This window comes from Catharus ustulatus, chromosome 3 (genome assembly GCF_009819885.2).
Source record: "Catharus ustulatus isolate bCatUst1 chromosome 3, bCatUst1.pri.v2, whole genome shotgun sequence".
NCBI classification, from domain to species: Eukaryota; Metazoa; Chordata; class Aves; order Passeriformes; family Turdidae; genus Catharus; species Catharus ustulatus.
In genome coordinates this window covers 61,159,328-61,178,387 of record NC_046223.1, presented here as the reverse complement: position 1 = coordinate 61,178,387, position 19,060 = coordinate 61,159,328, and the positions used below count along the sequence as shown (strand labels likewise).

The 19,060-nt window shown below is 39.1% G+C and overlaps 1 protein-coding gene across 1 annotated transcript in view; it reads right to left on the bottom strand.

Moving 5' to 3' along the window:
• Positions 1-19,060, bottom strand: part of MOXD1 (monooxygenase DBH like 1) — a 50,146-nt gene that overhangs the window by 13,833 nt on the left and 17,253 nt on the right. Inside the window, exons 5-6 of the mRNA XM_033056550.2 lie at positions 3,579-3,758; positions 1,202-1,304 (exon numbers count right to left, since the gene is read on the bottom strand). Coding sequence (XP_032912441.1) covers positions 1,202-1,304; positions 3,579-3,758 — 283 coding nt within the window. The remainder of the gene's footprint in view (positions 1-1,201; positions 1,305-3,578; positions 3,759-19,060) is intronic.

Sequence of the window (19,060 nt, the reverse complement as noted above, 5' to 3'; positions counted from 1 at the left end):
CACTTAGGAAAACATTACCCCAGGTCACACTGGCAAACAGTGCAGCCTTTCACTACAAGACCCAAACTGGGCAAATGCTGGTGCCAAAACACACAAAGGAAGGTGACCCAGTGGCAGGTTTGCTGTTGTGTCAGGAGAACTCAACCTGAAGCAGATGGAGCACCCAGGTCGACTCTCTTGCACTCCTGGCACAATCTCACACTGTGTATTTTGCCAGGGAGGAGGTGAAGCATGACCTGGATTACAAACACCCTGCTCTGCCTATGCTGTCTGAATATTCCCAGGTCTTTTGGGACTGTCTCAGCAAGGCAAAATTGTTCCTGTTGCTTAAAAAGAAACAAAACATTACTGATTTCCAGTTTTTATCTGTGTTACTTCAGCTAAACCAACACTATAATACAGCACAGTCAGTTAAAACAAAATGATGGATTTAGAGACACAGTTTCTCAGTATGTGAATTCTTGAGCTTTCAAACAACATTTGATGAAAAAGCGTACAATATCAAGGATGTAAATTAAGTTTGTTTTATCACACATGCTGAAAGCACAGAGTCTGTCACTAAATCTTTTAAAAAATTAAGATAACTAATTTAAAAGATGAAGATGGGAAATGACAGTAAGGCAGAAAGCCATAGCCCACATAGCAAATTTTATTTTAACATAGGGGTGTAAAGAAAAGCCAGTATAATATGCTGCATTGGATTTTACTAAGTTTATATGTAACAACCACTGCAATATTCTCAGGTACAGTAGGTTAATAAACTTCTGTTTCAGAACAAAAAAGTATCTGTCCCTAAGGCAGCTTCAAAGTTCCCCTTATTTTCCTGGGATCCTTGGTTTCTTCCTTTTACTTATTTTAAATATAAATTAAATTCAGGAAGAACAATTTTAAAACACTATTATAAATTAAAAGTTTATCTTTTAGTATAAACTGGTTTTACCCAGTGAATGGTCTAGAAACCAGAGTCTATGCTTCTACTTCAGAAACTTCACAGCTTCAGGCATATGTTTATCTAAAAAAAATACTACCAAAAAAAATTTCAAGGACAACGGGAAAAACACTATGAACCAGGAGCAATTGATCAGGAAGACATAACCCTCAGCCTTTTATTTGCTCTGTTTACCATGCAGTGCAGGGATGAGCACTTGTGTGCAGTACATTTTCCAGTCTGGCATGTTTTAAAGCATGCGAGGCTACAAACCTTCCGTGAATGATGGATTGTCATAATGCACCTCCATTAGGACAAACAGAGGGTCAGCTGCTGTGCCAATGGATAATCCAACATGAGGAGGGTAGGTGAAGCCCTGGAAATCAATGCACACAGAAATCAATACAGAGTTAATGGGTCTTTCTGCCACAGTTAAGAGTTAGTTTCTCTTTGTAAGTATATTGACTCCTCCTTGCAATGATACAATCATATTAATGATAAAATTTACAAATATAACTTCTTTTACAGCTTTCTGACCATGGCATTGTAATAAATATACCTATTATGCACTCAATAAACTTAATAACCATGTCAATATCAAGTATTGACAAAATCCCATGCTTCCCAGAGGACAAGGCTCTGAGCAAACTAGTCTAATCTCACCTCTGACCCTGCTTTGAGTAGGAGGCTGGATTAGAGACTTCCTGAGGTCCTTTCTAACTTGCATTATCCTGTGATCTTATGATTATTTATTCTGTATTTATTGTTTGAGCAGAAAAGGAAAATTCCATTTCAAACTTACAAACATTGCATCATCAAGCACTTAGTCTGACAATAAAACCCTTATGAAGAAGCAAATCAACATTTTAAATGTTCCCAGCTTCTAAAAGCAGCAATTTCCAGGGAATACTGAGGTTGCATGTCATTAACTTGCTTTTTGTGCACAAGTAACTGTATTCTAAGTAAAATGATTTGAACAATAAAAGTGATCTTTATGGCTACGTTTCTACTAGCAAGCCAGTAGTACAAGAAGTAGCTCTGCATGGTGAAACAGCTTGTGCTGGACCCATTGCCCCAGAATGATGCTCCTCTGGACAAGCTCTGGTCAGATCCTATCTGTTGCTAAAGGTGCTGGGTTCACTCCTGCATGTTTATTGTAACTTCATCCCAGAGAGGCCTGTGCAAATTCTCAAACCACTCATGATGATAAGCAAAGATTTGTAAATGGGGATAACTGGGAGATTTACTTCAGAAGCTCACTCCTGATTCAAACCAAATGCCGGTATTTCCTAAGTGAACTAATTTACCAAATTTACTTCAACTGGAATTCATCTGCATAATTTTATAGTATATAGCTAATATTTTAATATACATTCTAACTTTCTGAAATGTGCAGTTTGGGATTCCAACTTTCTGATGCTTGATGGACATTAATCAATTAATTGTAGTATACACTAAAAATTAGTATCACCTTCATTCTACATAAGGGTAAGCTAAAGTTAGTGAAATGAGTACTTGGGCAAACCTGAATGTAACCCAGATCTGTCAGATTCCTCTCTACAGGTCTTTAACAACAGGACCATCCTTGCAAAAAACCTCCATAGGGCTTGTCAAATAATAAATTATTTATATGAATTCTTAATTTCACTTAGATTAAGACAGTTGAAAAGTACAAATACTAGGTCAGAGCATAGCTGGTGGCAAAAATGCACAAAGCATACACCAGGGATAATGCTTGTAGTGGATTAAACTTCTCTTGATGGGTCCATTTAACAACTCCTGCTTCCTCACACTGTAGCATTTGCAGATGGTTTTGGGCTGCAGGCTGGCAAAAGAAGGTTCCAGAAAGTATCATCACCCCAGTCCCTCTCTGTGCCCAAGCCATCATTTGGGTGGGCACACAGTGAATCGAGGGCATAAAGAGCTGGGATTCTTTTGGCAGTCGTGCTGTGTAATGCCAGCTTAAAGCATTAACTGCAGCCTAAATTTACATGAAATAAGCTGCAAACACAGCCTGGGGTAAGCATGGCATCACAGCCTGTATTTTCTGTAGATAAGCCCCACTGTCATTAGCAAAGTGGTCCTTATGCTGGCTCTGCACCAACACAGGATCTCTCCTACATAGAAATGATGTTTCATTGGGCAGGTAGGAAACTGCAGAATGATATGCCTGAATGGGGCACAGTGAAACCGGGTCCTGGTGAGGCACAAAATTAATGAAATTTGTGTGTAACTTCATTTGGAGAGTTGTGCCGCTGTGTCTCTTATGAAGTCACCTACAAATGCTGCTTTTATTTCTGTCATTACCCACAGGTAGCAGATACTGGTCATTGCTGGAGGCACTGTATTTTCACATCAGATGGGACAAGCTGATACCTTGACAGATTTCCTTGCTCCAAAGCTATCTTTCTCCCTTAAGGCATCAACTATTTTCATTACTTTTGGGCTGTCACTCAGGATGACCACTGCTTTACATACTTGAAAGGCCAAGAGGAGGTTGAGGACTTACTGGCATTTAGGGACTGTGATCCTGTACCCTTAAAAACAGACAGATTAACTAATCACCAATATGCTAGGAAGAAATTTCATGATGATACACACCCTCACAAAGCCCCATTGATGAACCATGCTAGACAGACATTCATCCTACCTCTCCTCCAATGGCCCAAGCAAAAATGACTGTCTCACATGTAAGAAAAGAGTCTGGCATGTTGGGGTGGTAGCACTCATGCCCATAGTCCAGAACACTGTCATTCAAATTGCTGCTGCACTGGTAGAGCAGGATGTGGTGCACCAGGTTCTCGTGGCCTTTCTGGATCAGTGGCTCAACCTATAAGTGGTAAAATGAAAAGGAAGGAAAAAAAAGAAAACATATCTCAATGTGACTCTTTCAATGCAGATATGAAAACAGGATTAAAATTCTGTGGTACTTCTTTTTGAAAGAGGAGACTCAATGTTATATTGTACATAACTTGAGATGTAACCCCAACACTCTACAAAGTTAAGGAATGAAGTTCCCAAAATTTTCATTTTGCCCAAGTGCATCAATGAGGGGCAGGAAAGCATTCTTCATCTGGACAAAACCTCTGTTGCAATCTTGCTTGTTCTTTCTTCTTCCATCCTAGTCTTGCACTGTCACTTTTCTTTCTCCCCGCCCAATCTTGTTTAGCCACATTCCAGCAGAAGGGGGGATATAAACCAGCTGAAAGTGTGTTCTGCTGAACCAGCTAGGTGTCTGAATTACTCAGAGGGTTTCCTCCCTGTTTCTGCCACTTTTGTACTATTTCAAATTACAGCTGCCCATAAATGCTGTACATCTAGGGTGAGCCTGGAGGTACACCCAACATTCATCAGCAGCTCAAAATAGACTTTCATTTTTTTTGACATCTACAAGAAATTAGAATTACTTTTTTTTAATCTGCTCAGTTGTAATGACTTTACTAACACAAAGTCATTCTTGTGCTCCAGCCTGTTTATGGCAGTGATGAGCTGGAGGGCTCTCAGTGGTTCTCTGCTGCCCCCAGTATAATTAGACCACAGAACTTCTATGTAGGCTAAAATGATTTAATTTCCATGTAAGTGTTCACTCTCTGTTTGGATGGGTGATGTTAAATCATCTCTGTCAGAGATGATGTCCCTGGGGCAAACATGAATACTTTTGAAAAAAGTTATTTTGCATTTCAGAACGATCATATTCCACAAAACGTCAGCATATAGAAGACAGTATTAAAATGAGTTTTCCCCTTGCTTTTGCTTTCAAAGATTTCATGCTACTCTAGCATAGCTACCTTCAAGTTCAATAAGATAAAGACTAATATTTTTACAAGGAAAGTAAAGCTTTGACAATGACATCTTAAGATGCAGGGTGCCATGCAGTATTGCCTTTCAGTATTAGAAAAGAGGAATAGGAAAAGAATATATATGCATCCTTAATTTGTACCCATTTCACTTTGCAAGCATATTCATGTGCTACTAGAGGACAACAGCAGGGTAAGCAGGAGCAGTTTATCACTTCATGAAAATATTGCCAACACAATTTCTCTCTCTGTATTTTGTTTTAACTTCTAGATCAATTACAAAAGAGGAAGGGCAGGAGGAAGCAGCCAGAGCCTGTGTGCATCAAGGTCACCCTTGTTGATATGAATCTGCAAAGTTCATTGAAGTTGGACTTTGGGGAAGTTGAGGAGTTCAGATGCTGCTGAGTACCTACATGTCCACCCAAGAAGAGCACAACCCACCTCACTGCACTTAGAAATCAGTGGAAGGATGCCAATTGTTTCAGATGCACCAAATTCCTATTCTGGAGGCAGGACTGAAATACTCCACAGGGGATCACCTGTACTCTTCTCAGTAAACCATGTTTCAGTTAGCATTGCCATCACTGTAAATTACTGCACTACAAAAGTAAAAGATATTTTTGAAGAAGATTAGTTAGTTTTCCCATGAAATAAGAATGTGTTCCCCAACATATCAGACTGAATGACAAAGATTCAGAAATCCATTTCAGCTTGATGTCGCTTCTTCCCTCTGCTCCATCATACACCTGTATATTTATCCAAGCACTGCAGAGCCCAAACACAGTCATAGCAAGGCAGCTTATACATTAAATACCAGCATGCATACACACATACAAGAATTTTGAAGCTCTGCATACTGTGTATGTTAGTCAAGGAAATGGTTACGGGAATATTATCCCAATATCTACCGAGAAAAAAGAGAACTTTTGTCCCAACATGTGATAGTTCTGCCTGCTGCTACAAAATCCCAGCACCTGCTGTGCTTACAACCGCTACTTCAAAACCAGCTTCCCCTCAAAACAATGGGACATCACCAAAATTAGAAACTCACATCCTGTCATTGGTTTTCAGTATCAGTTACCTAAACAATTACAGCACTTCAAAAAGCAGTTTTGTTCAGTTTTCTTAAGTGAAGAAAAGAAAAACAAAAGCTAGAACAAATCCTTACACATCTTTCCAATGCATCTTGCAGGAAAATGTACATTTTTCAAATGCAGAAATAAATAATGAAGAGCACCAGTGAAGTTATGCTTTTCACATGTTTTTACTACAACTAGGTTAAAGAGAAATTTCTCTTTCCCTTTTTAAACAGCATTTAAATAAGAAAGAAAGAAAATATTAGAGTGATTAAAATTTTAATTTTAAAAAATCTTAGGAAAATCTCATTAATCCTGCATTGTTCCAAAATGTATGAAAATATTTTAATGGCTAGCTCCCTGAGACTCACAGCATTATTTCTAAATGAAACAAGAGAAGGAAGAGGATCAGAGCCCTTAGATACTTCTCTGATCTGAAGAATAACTAACTGTATTTACTTAAGAGAGTAACTTCAGCAGAAAATTTAAAAATACAATCCCATACTCTAGGGTAGTGTTTAGCTGGAGCAGGGGTTTAAATGTGTCATTTGACATCCCAGGTGAGTGCTGCCCTATTTATTCAGCTATCGGTCATTTTAGCTCATAGAATAAACTGGTTATTTAGGCTGCCTCATGCTTCCTTCTCTGACTCTCCACAAAGAACATCTGTATAGATTACTTTACTCCAAGCCAAAAAGAAATTCCCAAACCTCATTTTTCTCCTCAATTTTTTTCCTCAAATAAATAAAACCTTTTTTTTCTGGCCAGCCTTACAAGTAATGATGAACAACAACTGAGTTTCTCAAATAAGGGGGAATGCCTCAAATTCAGGAAATCATTAATGCATTTAGAAGTTCACATAAGTAGTCCTAGGTATAAAATTAGTTGTTAAAGCAGTTATCTATAATTAAGTATCTAGATCAGGGTGGCCTGTTTACCAGAGTACTTATAGCCTTAATGAAAGATAACACAATTTTCAGAGCTCTCCTTTTCCTGGTCTCCAGCCACAATGATAGGGGATCAGCCCTGAAGAGTCGCCATGACTGTTGTGCAACTTTTAGGATAGTTACGGAAAGAAAATAATTTGAAGTGGCAGACTAAGGTGAAGGAGTGAAATAGACACCAAAAAAAGTGATAAAAGCAGGCATGGTAAATAATAGTCATTAAACTCTGGAGATTTAAGTGAACAGCAAATTTTTATTTGGATTCTTATTAATACACAGCCTTGTTTGCTCTGGTCTCCTACTATGAGGGGACTCTAAAATGACACTTCGAGCCAAGCAATAAGTTAAACAATAACTGAGTAATTTAGATGGGTTGTAGTGAAAATGGGAATCTATCTTTCATTTTCATTAATTATGAAGAAACATGTGACTTTGAGATATATTTCCTCCCTCTGTCCTTGCCACTTCCTACCAACACCTTGTTAGCCAAAGAAGTAAAGAAAGAAACTGAAAGGAAACTAAAAAGAAATATGCATATAACTACCTATCTTCCCCATTTTACTTCATTCTTTGAGACTTATCTGTGGAATTTTCACTGTTGCTGACATGCAAGGAAGACCCATCTGTCAGGGTTCATCTCTTTGCAGTGCTGTGAATAAGCCTGCAGAGATACTGCACCACGGGCACCCCGGTGACTTCTTCCCCTCTAGGCAAAGTGCATTTTCTGCTTGACATTTCCTAACTGCCAGAGGCATGGAGAACAAAAGCCCTACATCCACTCTACATCAAAATGCCCAAAGTGTTTGGGATTTCAAAACGTAAGTGTATGCAACGAGGCACAACCTCTCCTGTTTTTCATGAAACCTGCAGGAAGAAGATCATGGTTTATTACTCATGATCATTTGCTTTATGCTTCTTCTTCTTCTCTACCCTTCTTGAAAGTTTGGCCAAAAAGTATTTCAAACTGAGCACACTGACATACATGAACCTGACTCCCACTAACAGAGGTACAAAATAACAGCTGTATTACAAACCCTCAGAATATCAAATCAGAGCTCCCAAGGAAGGGGGTATTTTAAATATATCACATTCAAATGTAAGTGAAGGCACTGCGTTCTGCAATCAAAAGTATGGGTTATGGTTGTGGTGCTTTGTTTGTACTTATCAGGTAGGCTGAGAGGTTTTACACAGCTCCCTTCATGATATTGAATCTCTTAGGACTTGTGAAATTGCTGACTTTTAAAAAATATTAAATGAAAAATTTTCTGGTGATTATAATGTTAAACCAGATGACATATATGCTATTCACCTCTCATTTTAACAGAAGCCCTGTTTTAGGCAACAGGCTGACATCACATGAACAAAGAAAATGTTTCTATCTGCCAGGCCCAGCTAATTCATCTTCAATTTTTCTTCCTTTCTTCTCTGTTTCCTATTAATCACTTTATCTATTGCACAATCTAAACATTGTCATATGTTTGGGTGGGTTTTTTTCCTTATAAAAGAAGCCAAAATTTTAACAGTGCTTTGCATCTCAAGCTGATGATAAGCAGGGTCAAGGTACTAATGTGTGATGTATTAAGAAGGAGGAAAATGCAAACATCTCAAGTAGTTCAAGAAGTTAAATATCCTGCAAGTTAAAAAAGATCTCCAGAAACCTGGAAGTCTTTCTTGCTCATTCCTGTTTTTCTACCTTTTTATTTGTTCTGATTTCTTTCGCGATAATAAACATGGGTTATCCTTTATGCCTGTTTGTGCAGATGATAAAAGTTATTCAAATATCTCCATAGTCTCACCATAACCACCCTATTTAGAAAATATGGCCCGCCAAATGTCAGAAAACAAAAACCTGACTTTATTTCTATATATGGAAATAGCAACAGGTTTCTGGTCTGCTTGCAGCAATGTTTCTACATTAAAAAGTCAAAGAAAATAATGATTTGTTTTTCTGGCTCAAACAGGTAATTCTAAATTAATCTTACACTTTAAAGAAATGATGGTACTGTATATTGCCATGTAAATGATTCTGAATAAAGCTGCAGCCTTACACAACACCTCATGTAGGTAGTCAGTGGTGACACAGGGCAGAAAATGTAGTTCTTTAGTCTCAAAACGGAGAGTAAAAATCTGATTTTCATACTAGCACTGCTATATTTAGGAGAGTTTCTAGTCTGTGGTTGGTTAATTCATTTATATGAACTTGCCATGTCTCTAACTCAGAGTAAAAAGCAATGGTTGTGAAACTAAGTACTGGTTGAGTTCATTAGAAAATTTTTGCAGAAGACCAAGTTATAGTGTGTCTGCTTTCTGTACTCCTCATCAGGAAGAACTATTACGTTGTTACCGATTACTTTGATTTTTGTACTTCTTTTGAAAATGTATACCAAGCATATATTAAAAAATTATCTGACATAGAAAAATTTTTTGAAGGGTAACATGATTTCTTCTCATTAGAATTCATCAAGATTTTTTCTGAGTTTTTTCAAAATGCAATTGTGAAATGATCAAATATTTATCAAAAACATCACTTTTAGGGTGTTAGATTTTAAGCAAATAACTTAAAGTATTTGGTTTCATAAAGTTGGATCTTTTTGAGTAAAAAATCTATGTATTACAGAAAAAAAAACTTCTCTGTAATATGGCTTTATTTTCCTATAAATATTCTGAAAGAAAACCGCCAGACATTTGCTGCCTAACACTGCTGCTTGTGCAAAACCCAGAGGTGTGCTGAGCTGAAACAAGAGCTGGAAACATGCCTCTGAGCTGGGCTAGATGTTGAAGTCCATGACTCCAGGGCAGAGCAGGATTTTAACAGTGACAACCAAACAGCCATCTCATGTTACTGGAAGAGCCTGCCTGCACCAGTGTCACATCTGGGACACGAGTCTGCTGCAGACTTTCAGCCCAGAGTAAAGGCATTCTGGGGTCAGGCAGGGACCACCCTCCCCGTGCCTCCACCCTACCCTGTCTGTCAGAAATCATTAAATTAATGCCACGCAACTGTTAGAGCTGGAAGAGACACTTCCAGTGCTCAGCTGGCTGCAGTCTAGCACGGACTAGCTGCTGTAATCTTTCCTGAGATATTTGCACAGACACAGCTTAGTGCTCATTTCTGTTTTCCTCTCTGTACAATCCACATCCTAAATTCAGTCTTCACCTGAAACCAATTCCTTTAAATCATTCTCTATTCCAAGTGCTTCTGAGTTTATACTGTGCCACTTAGAAAGGTGTATGTTTTGGTGAGTTAATTGCAGGAAGCAGGGCAAAGCCACTGCTTCTGGGTCCCTCGTGGTCATCAGGGAAGATTCCATCTGAGGTACAACAGGTACTGCTTAACTTGAATTGTCCTTCCAAGGCAAAAATGTTAACCCAAATTATGCTCATAGACATACCTTCCAGCTGGAGAAAAACATTACCTGAGCATTTAGTGACAGCTCTTGATTTTCGTATTTAAATAAAAAAGGAGATGTAGACATGAACAAGGCCAAGGCACCAGAAACCATCCCCAGAGCCCTAATCTCATAATGTGATTAGGTAAGGTTTCATTGGAGGATGGAAATTTTCCAGACTGAAAATTCCACGCAATTTTAGGCATTGAAATGTGTGTGATTTGTAGTTAATATGTGTGCAGGGTTTTTTTTCCCCCAAGGTGATATTCAAATGCCAAAAATAATTTTGATTTGAAATAACAATATTCCTTGATTGATTGATTGATTGATTGATTAATTTAAGCTGTTTTGTTGGGATTTGGGCTTAACTGGTTTGGGGTATTCTTTTAAAAGTAGAATAAAAATTCTAATATCACTGAGGAGGAAAGGTCCTTACCACATGAATGGAAAATCATATTCATAGCACAGATATTTTCTGTTCTGGATGTAAAAAAAGGACTTGTTTGTTCTGTGACCATGTTGTCCAACAAAGGCTCTTATTTAGGTTTTATTAATATACAGCATTATGAAGTAATTACCATACTTGTTTTAAGCTTCAGATTTTTAATTGGAAAAGACTATGTACTTTCAGGTAAAATTTATGTGTTGCTGTGCTTTTAGCTTGGAGAGACGGCTATATATCTAAATTGACATAAATCCTTCTATCCCCATATAGTGTTACTAATAATTACACTGTAATTATAAAAACCCAGAATTTCTGCAGGTCTGTCAAACAATTTAAATATTTTAATTGAGAAAGAGGAATAAAAAACATTATCAACAACAGCCAAAATGTTTAAAAATGAGAGCTAGAGATGAGTTTAGGACTTGTTCTCTCTACCATCAAGCCCATTCTTAAGTTCTTATTCCTAATTAATTACCTGGAACTCTGCCAGTCACAAGGAGTTTCAGACTTTAAAGACTTACACTAATTTAGACTAAATCCAAAAGAAATATACCTCAAAGAAATACCAATAAAACATTGTTTCTGCCTGACGTATGCCTGAAGATTTAAGATAATGCATTTAGTAATAGTTTAAAAGTATAACCCTGAGGAGCAATCTCATAAAAAGCTCAGGTCAAGCAAAAACATGTTTCATTGGCTTATGCATCCTGGCAGTACACTGATTGAACTCCTGAGTAGCAGAGCCACTGTCAGTGGTTGCGGTCCTCAGGATGGCCAAAGTCTCTCAGCACAGCTGACACACTGCAAACAGAATTAATTGGCAATTAATCATGAACACCATTACCTCCTTATGAATACAGTATCATAATAAAGCAATATGTAACCAAACATGTTTCAGGTCTAAGGACAAAATGTGTAGCCAATAAAGAGTTTCTATTTATTCAGGAGGAACATATAATTTGAATGCTACAAATAATAAAGTCAGAAAAGGTACTCCGGTTTGTTCATGGAATCACCATTGTGGCACAGCAATGTCTATTTCTTTGAGGCCACAATGGAAGAGGTTTTAATTCTATTGTAGAACTGCAAAACTATCCCCTTGATCATGCAGCTCAATAACATTACACTTTTTCTCCTCCTGCTTGGGAGTGAGCGCGCAGCTTTGCCTGAAGACAGAGCACACAAGAATTGACAGCGTGTCCCTTTCTTGTTTTGCATATACAGAAGTGCACTGTCAGGAAACACATTTTCTGAAAATGACATGCTGGCTTCTGTGAGGGGCTACCAAAAGGGACCACATGTGAGAAAGGCCTTAGGATTCTGATACTCAGCTCCTCGAGGAGCCACTGACCTGCACACCCTGTTTGAAGGCAAACAGGGGATAAAAGCACAAGGCTCATGATTTTGACATGACAGCTTCCAGAACAACTCTCAGGAACTCAGCAACTGCTCATAGCTCTCTAAAAATTTGTATTTACAGGGTTAATATACAAACATAAGAGGACTTGCAAAATAAATGCAGTTACGTAATGATCACGTTAATACTATTTCCACATTTTCTCACCCAGAGTCAGATGCTGGTATACCCTTTTGCAGGACTTCATCACCCATCAACACATGCAGTAAGTCACACAACAAGGGCTATTTCCAGATTACATGGTTCTTTTAAAGCCTGCATTAAAACTATACCTTAGCAATTATCTAGAAACCAAAACTGTGGTTGACACATCACAAAACAGAAAGACACAGTTCCAGTCCCAGCAACTTAAGGCACAGTAATAGAAAGGTCACAGCAGTGCAGGAAGGTGGGGAAAGGGGGCTGTGGTCAGTTCATCACACCTTGTGCCTCCCACTCTCAGGGAGGAGTCTTTCTCCTACTCCAGTGTGGGGTCCCTGTCATGGTGACATAAGCTTCTCCACTGTGAGTCCATCCCATGGGCAACAGCTCTCCATAAACTGCTCCAGTGTGGGTCACTCTTCCACAGGGTGCAGTCCTTCAGGCGCAACTCTAACATTCAGCCTGCTCTAACATCCCCCACAGGAAACCTGCTCCAGCCTGGGCTCCTCTCTCCATGGGTCTGCAGCTCCCTGCCAGGAGCCTGCTCCAGCACATTTCCCGCAGGTTCACAGCTTCCTCTCAGGCATCCAGCTCCTCCAGCCTGGGCTCCTCCATGGGCTGCAGGTGGACCCCTGCATCCCTGTGATCCTCCATGGGCTGCAGGGGCACAGCTGCCTCACCATGGTCTGCACCACAGACTACGAAGGAATCTCAGCTCCAGTACCTGGAGCAGCTCCTGCCCCTCCTTCTGTCTGACCTTGGGGTCTGAATAGTTGTTCCTCTTGCATGTTCTCACTCTGCTATTCACTGGCCACAATTACATCTACAATAAGTCTTTTTTCTTCTTCTTCTTAAATCTGTTATCCCAGAGGTGTTCCCAACATTTCTGATGGGCCCAGCCTTGGCCAGTGGCTCGTCCATCCTGGAGCCACCTGGGATTGGCTCTGCTGGACATGGAGGAAGCTTCTGGCAGCTTCTCACAGAAGCCACCCCTGTACCTCCCCTGCCACCAAAACATAGCCATGCAAGCCTGATACAGTCTGCTATGTGTGGACATGGTGGAGAGGCCTTTTCTGACCATTCTGTCCATTTTCCCACTGTTACTAATGTGGACTTCATGAATCTATGCTCTATTCATAGCTGTGACTACTGTGCACTGCAAGTGAAAGCAAAGATGGAGAGAGTCATAATATCATTTTCTGAAAACTACCACCAGTAGCTGGGGTTGCAGATTAAAAGATTGGTGCTGAAGACAAATACTTCAATTAGATCAGAATAAAAAGTTCTGCTGGTTTAAATACCATTGGAGCAACTTAATTTGCCTTACTGAAAACTTGCTTAAGATGCTGCTACAATGTGATTTGTCTGAATTAGAAGGTTGATCTTCAGAAACAATGCCAAGGTGCTAGTAGCACCAAGCTAGATTTGTTCTGTGATCTATCCACACGAGCCCCATCAAGAGAGACTTTGCTACCTACAGAGCCTGCTGTTCTGGTATTTGCACAAAAGATGCTTTGTAACTGCTCATCCAAGGCCCAATGCTGCTCTGAAGGGCTTTGTTGCCTGCTATGGTAAGAAGTGCTGGAGGTTTGGCTGCAGACAATTTTCTTATCATTTCAGTGCATCACCAGGTCAGAGGTTTACTTTAAAATAATTTATAAAGCTAAGGATGAGGAAGAAAAATAAAGATATTGCGCAAGACAAAATGGGGTTAATTAATAGCAATGGTGTCCTGAAGGTCACTCCACAAATCTTCTCAGAACTGGGAGGTAAAACCGAGAGATTTTCACAAAAATTGTACTTTCTGCTTTTCCATGCTTGCTTTTGGTCATATTTTAAAATAAGGTTGCTGTCATCTGACTTTTATTTATCTAAAAAAATCACACTGCACACTTATTTTCCTACCACCTGCTGGCATGGTCAACACATTGCCATAATGGATGGATGCTGTTTTTATTTAGAAAGCAAAAATCGAAGAAAATTGATTAAATTAACTAGACATTCAATGTTGCTGATGACAGAAATGAGGTAAATTACTTTTGCATGCCAAGTATGGAATAAACAATGCTGAAATAACTGCGTAATTTAAGAATTCTTATTTTTGAGATACACAAGTGAAATGAAAGACTACTGCAAAATAAAAATATGTAAGAAATATAAAGTTTGGTAGGACAGTAAAATCTGTGGTTATATATCATTTAATCTGTGATCACATAATGGAAAAATGCCTAAAACAATTTTGCAAATGAAATAATTTAGGAGAATATGAGAGAATAATGTATTTCTGTTATTTCCTCAGACAGGGCTTGGGAAACTTTTAATTTTCAGCCTGTTCAGTTACATGAATCTTTAGCACTGCAAAGTCTAATGGGCCAATTCAGGCTTGCAAGGAAGAGCCAGCCCTGCAGATCAAAGGGCAGATAGCTTACAAGCTCTGCAGCGTAAGATGATTGTTTGGTTGCCAATCTAATTTACTGGGGCTGAAATTGCTTTGTAGGGGAATGCATGGGAAAATATAGAACATTTGTTTATGTCAGGCTGCATGATGCAATTTGCCAGAGTTATCACATTTAGCAAAATGTAAAAGTTCAGGCCAGAGAGTAACAAGCAGTTACTGTCTGGTATCACTCATGTTAAAAATCAGTGCCCTCATTTAGGTACTGCAGGCTACAAGCTGCCCTTCTGGCTTCTAATCAATCAGTCTCTTAAACTGGAGTCCCTTTGTATTTTCACACTGGGGTCTTTGGTATTACTAAAGCATTCCACTGTCAAAAAGCAGAGTTACCCTTGGCAACAAGTTTTTTGGAGTTTTTACTTCCTTATCAGTTTGCCCCGAAACAGAACATGAAGATTAACTGGCAGCTGCTGGTGTGTTCTAACACAGGCCTTTCTTTAATTGAAAAGAGGCTCCCTCTTCTAAGGAGACCAGCAATGGAAAAATTTAGTGCTGATATAAGAATATGCCTAATGTAAAACTTCTCAGCTAATGCTAAATAATTAAGGGGTTTTTTTCTGGTTATATGATTAGCCTGTTTCACTAGTTACATCATAAGCTTACTGCCAAAAAAGTTACACAGGGATGTAGCTGAGAAAAGATTGTTTTTCCACAGGCAAAATAAAAAAAAAATATTATTCTGCAAGTTTTGTTTTTATCACAGTCTCTTCTTTCCCCTGACCTTTCTGGTTAATATATGTCTCCCCTGATTCATTCATCTGGGAGTTACTCATCTAATACAGGCTGGTGGTCTGGGATCTCTCATCCATCAGTGGAGAGAGATTGAATCACACAACAGATGCTTGAGCTCATACATTTCTGACAACTCCTCTAGGATGATACAAAAAGCTAGTTTTGCCACTGTAAGGTCAATTAAGCAGCTGGCTCAGACCCATAGATAAGTCAAGTTAGATGAGAGGAACCTCATCTCTATGTCTGAAAATTTGCTGTCCTTAATATGTTGCCTGAGTATTCATGAGTTGTACTGAAGAGATATTGAATTTTGACCACACAGCTTAGTCTCCAGTGTGGGGTTTCTTCCCCATTTCAGCAGAGCTAAACCTGCTCACATCATTCTCATAAGCAGGTTCAAATAATGCACGTGGAAGGACTGCTTTATACAAGAACAAAAACTTCCAAGAGCTTACAAAATGCAACTATTATCCTCTTTCCAATGTCAAATGTCCTCTAAAACAGGATGCCCTATTTTAAAAGTTCTCCTCCAGAATCACAAATATTTTATGCTCTTGGGCACGGTCACATCACAGCATTTCTGCTGGTATTTCTCTGACTACAGTAGTTCTGAAACAACCTATAAAGTAGAACTAAGGGAAAATGAGCTTTTCTTAGAGAAAAGACATGGAGGTATAGCTAACTGACCACACTACCCTATTTTACATAAAATATTTTTCCTATTCTTGGAGTGAAATCCAATATTTGACATTTTTTGACTAGGGAATTATTACTGATGAAGCCTGGGGAACTACTTTTCCTGAGGCAAACACAGTGTTTTTAAAAGCAATTAAGAAAACATAGGGGGGAAATTTATAGTGTTGGGACTAGAACAGGCAGGCTGTGCTGAATAGCTTCACACAAATAGATTATGGCATATCTGGCATGCAGGATATACATACCAGTCTTTCACCAGTATATACTCTAAATCTGCAGTTTACACACAGCATTAAACAATTCATCAGGTGGAGAAGGAGACCACAGGTCCAGAGGATTCTCAGAAAATCCAGAGACAGTAGAAGAAACACAAGGTCTTTTAATTCCAGTAGAATAAACAGTCAAGCACCTGGAAGACCTGATGTAAATGTGGACAGAATAATGAATCCTTAACAGATGCAGTTATTTGAATAAGCCATACAGCTAAATTGAAGTGACAGAAGACATGGTATATTGAAACTTAAACTAAAGATAGTAATAGCTGCATCTGTAGAACAAGTAGAAAAAGCAGTTAAGAACAAGCTTTGAATATAAAGCAAGAGCTGTATTTACTGAAACACTGGGAAGTATTTCTCATGAATGTGAAACAAATTTTCACTTTCTTGCTGCTGGCAAACATCTTCATGATGCCAGCTCACAGCAAGGAAAAAATAAATTCAGCAAATAATCTTACAACTTGTCAAAATAGAGAGACGTGTGTCACCACACACATATCCACACACAGTGACAATCATGAAAATTGGACACCTCAACAGTACAAAAATGACAAGATTTCAAAAGGTCAGTTGGCTGCCGCTGAATAATTTTTTTTTTTTTTTAATTGAATGAGCAAAAAGAAGGTGACAAACCAGGTAATTTCCAAGGGGGAGGATGCTGCAGATATCTGTTTTCAGGGTGTGCTCCCTGGGATGATCACCTCTGTCTCTGTCAGCCCTGCTCCCAGCCCTAGTGCAGTGGTGTCTCTGCCTGTGTGGGCTCCCCACATCCAGGAACCTGCCCTCAGCATGGCTTTAGCAGGGAGACAGAAATATTTTCATCCAGAGGTAGGTGTGTGGGCCTGCCTGTGTGTCTGCTCTACCAGTGGATCCTGCTCTCCCTTCTGAGAGGTCCTTCCGGAGAGAGTTTCTTCCTGAGGTGCAGTTGGTGAAATCAGAGAATTTTCTTCAGAAATGTGATTAAAAGACACATTCGGGACCAGTCAGAATAACGACGTTTACAGAGAACTGCAAATAATCCCAGTAAGACATAGGCTTAAACCCATCACCAGAAAGTCTGGGCTAATAAGTGGAACACTTTTTTAAAGAAACCTATTTCTGAGAAAGATTCTGGCTAACTTCTGCATGTGAGAAAAGTGAAAATCCCTTGGGTAGCGAGCCCGAGGCACACAGCACTGCCTGAAGCTCAGAGCAGCAGAACAGGCCAATGCACACATAGCTGCAGGAGGAGTTTGCAGAGAGGCAGCCATGTGTTCTCCCATGTGAAGAGCAGCCAAAGTCCACCACTATGGCACCACTGCAGGGCCATCCTGCAAATATCTGATCTGAATGCCTCCAAGCAATCCCTTTCATCTGTTCTGCCTATCTTATTTTCAAAATTTTACCTATTACACTTATAACTGGTTCTGTTATTAGAAAATGCCCTGGGAAGAAATCCTTTAGAAGTTTAATAATTTTTGAAGGAGCCACAATTCAGCCAGGTAGGCACTGAGGACATTGCAGCCACAAAACCAGCTCAGTGCCTGGTTTTGTTTTTTTTCTGGTTCACTATTGTCACTGTTATGCTCTGCTGTTGAGAAACTGTCTTATTCTGCTTCATTTCTTAGCAGGCATGTTATTATGAGTTGTCTCTCCAGAAGTTCCTGGAGGCATTAGAAACAGAAGGCATTGCAGGGACATGTAGGAAGCACAGTCTCCTCCCTGAGGAGAATGTTGCAAGAAATGTGAAACAAAAGAAGATTTAACAGGGAAGTTCTAAAACTGGCTGGGTGCCCCCTTATTGCAGTGAAGATCTGTTCTCCATTGGTAAATGCAGTATAAGGAGAAATTAGCTATCTATGTCCTTGTTCTACCTATGAGATGAACACAAGATTACAATCTTATCTCTTGTACAGTTTGTGTATCATGTGGAGCAGCTTGAGCAATGAAAATATGCTATTTCCCATTACCTGTGGTTCCTGGAAAGTAGCATGAATATTATGTGGAGAGAAAGAAGAGACCTAAGATCTTATATAATTTATCTTTGATTAATATTGAGATCATGTGCACTAGTTATTTCTTCATCTTTTGCAAACAGAAGAAATCAAAACACTACTGCAGGTCAACCCTAATACCCAAGTGTTATCAGTTACCCGGCTGTGGCACCATTAGATTGTATTTATAAAACATGTTTGTAAATATCTTAAATATATTCTGGTTTACAGCATAATATTTTTTACATAACATATCATCAATAGACATCCAAAAATCCTTTTAAATTCAGAATCTGAATTCAGAATCTGGCATTTGTTAATCATAGACAATTAAAAGTCTTGACATCTACCTTTACTGACAGATCTAGTTTTTTCAGTTTCCTACATTAAAACACCATTCTTTCCTGATGAAACAGTTATTTTGGAAATACTTTATTATAAAGTGCTCAGAGCAATTTTCAAGAAGGAAGAAATGACAGAGAACAGTGGAAAAAGGAAAAAAATTCCAGTTGTGGCTGATGCACCTACTTGAGACCCCAGATCACCAGCAGATTTACACATCAGCACAGCCAAGCATACACTGTTGGTGGCATACATTGTCCAGCAAGCGCCAAACCAAGCAGTTCAGCGCTCCACAAAATCATACAGGAGCACAGAAATGGCCAAAGCCAGCTCACATGTACACTACAGCAGACTAAATTATGCCACAGAGAAATTTGTACCATGTCTACGCCTTTTTTTCTGTCTGTGAAAATGAGATGTGTAGGTTTGTGTGAAAACTCTGCTACAGAA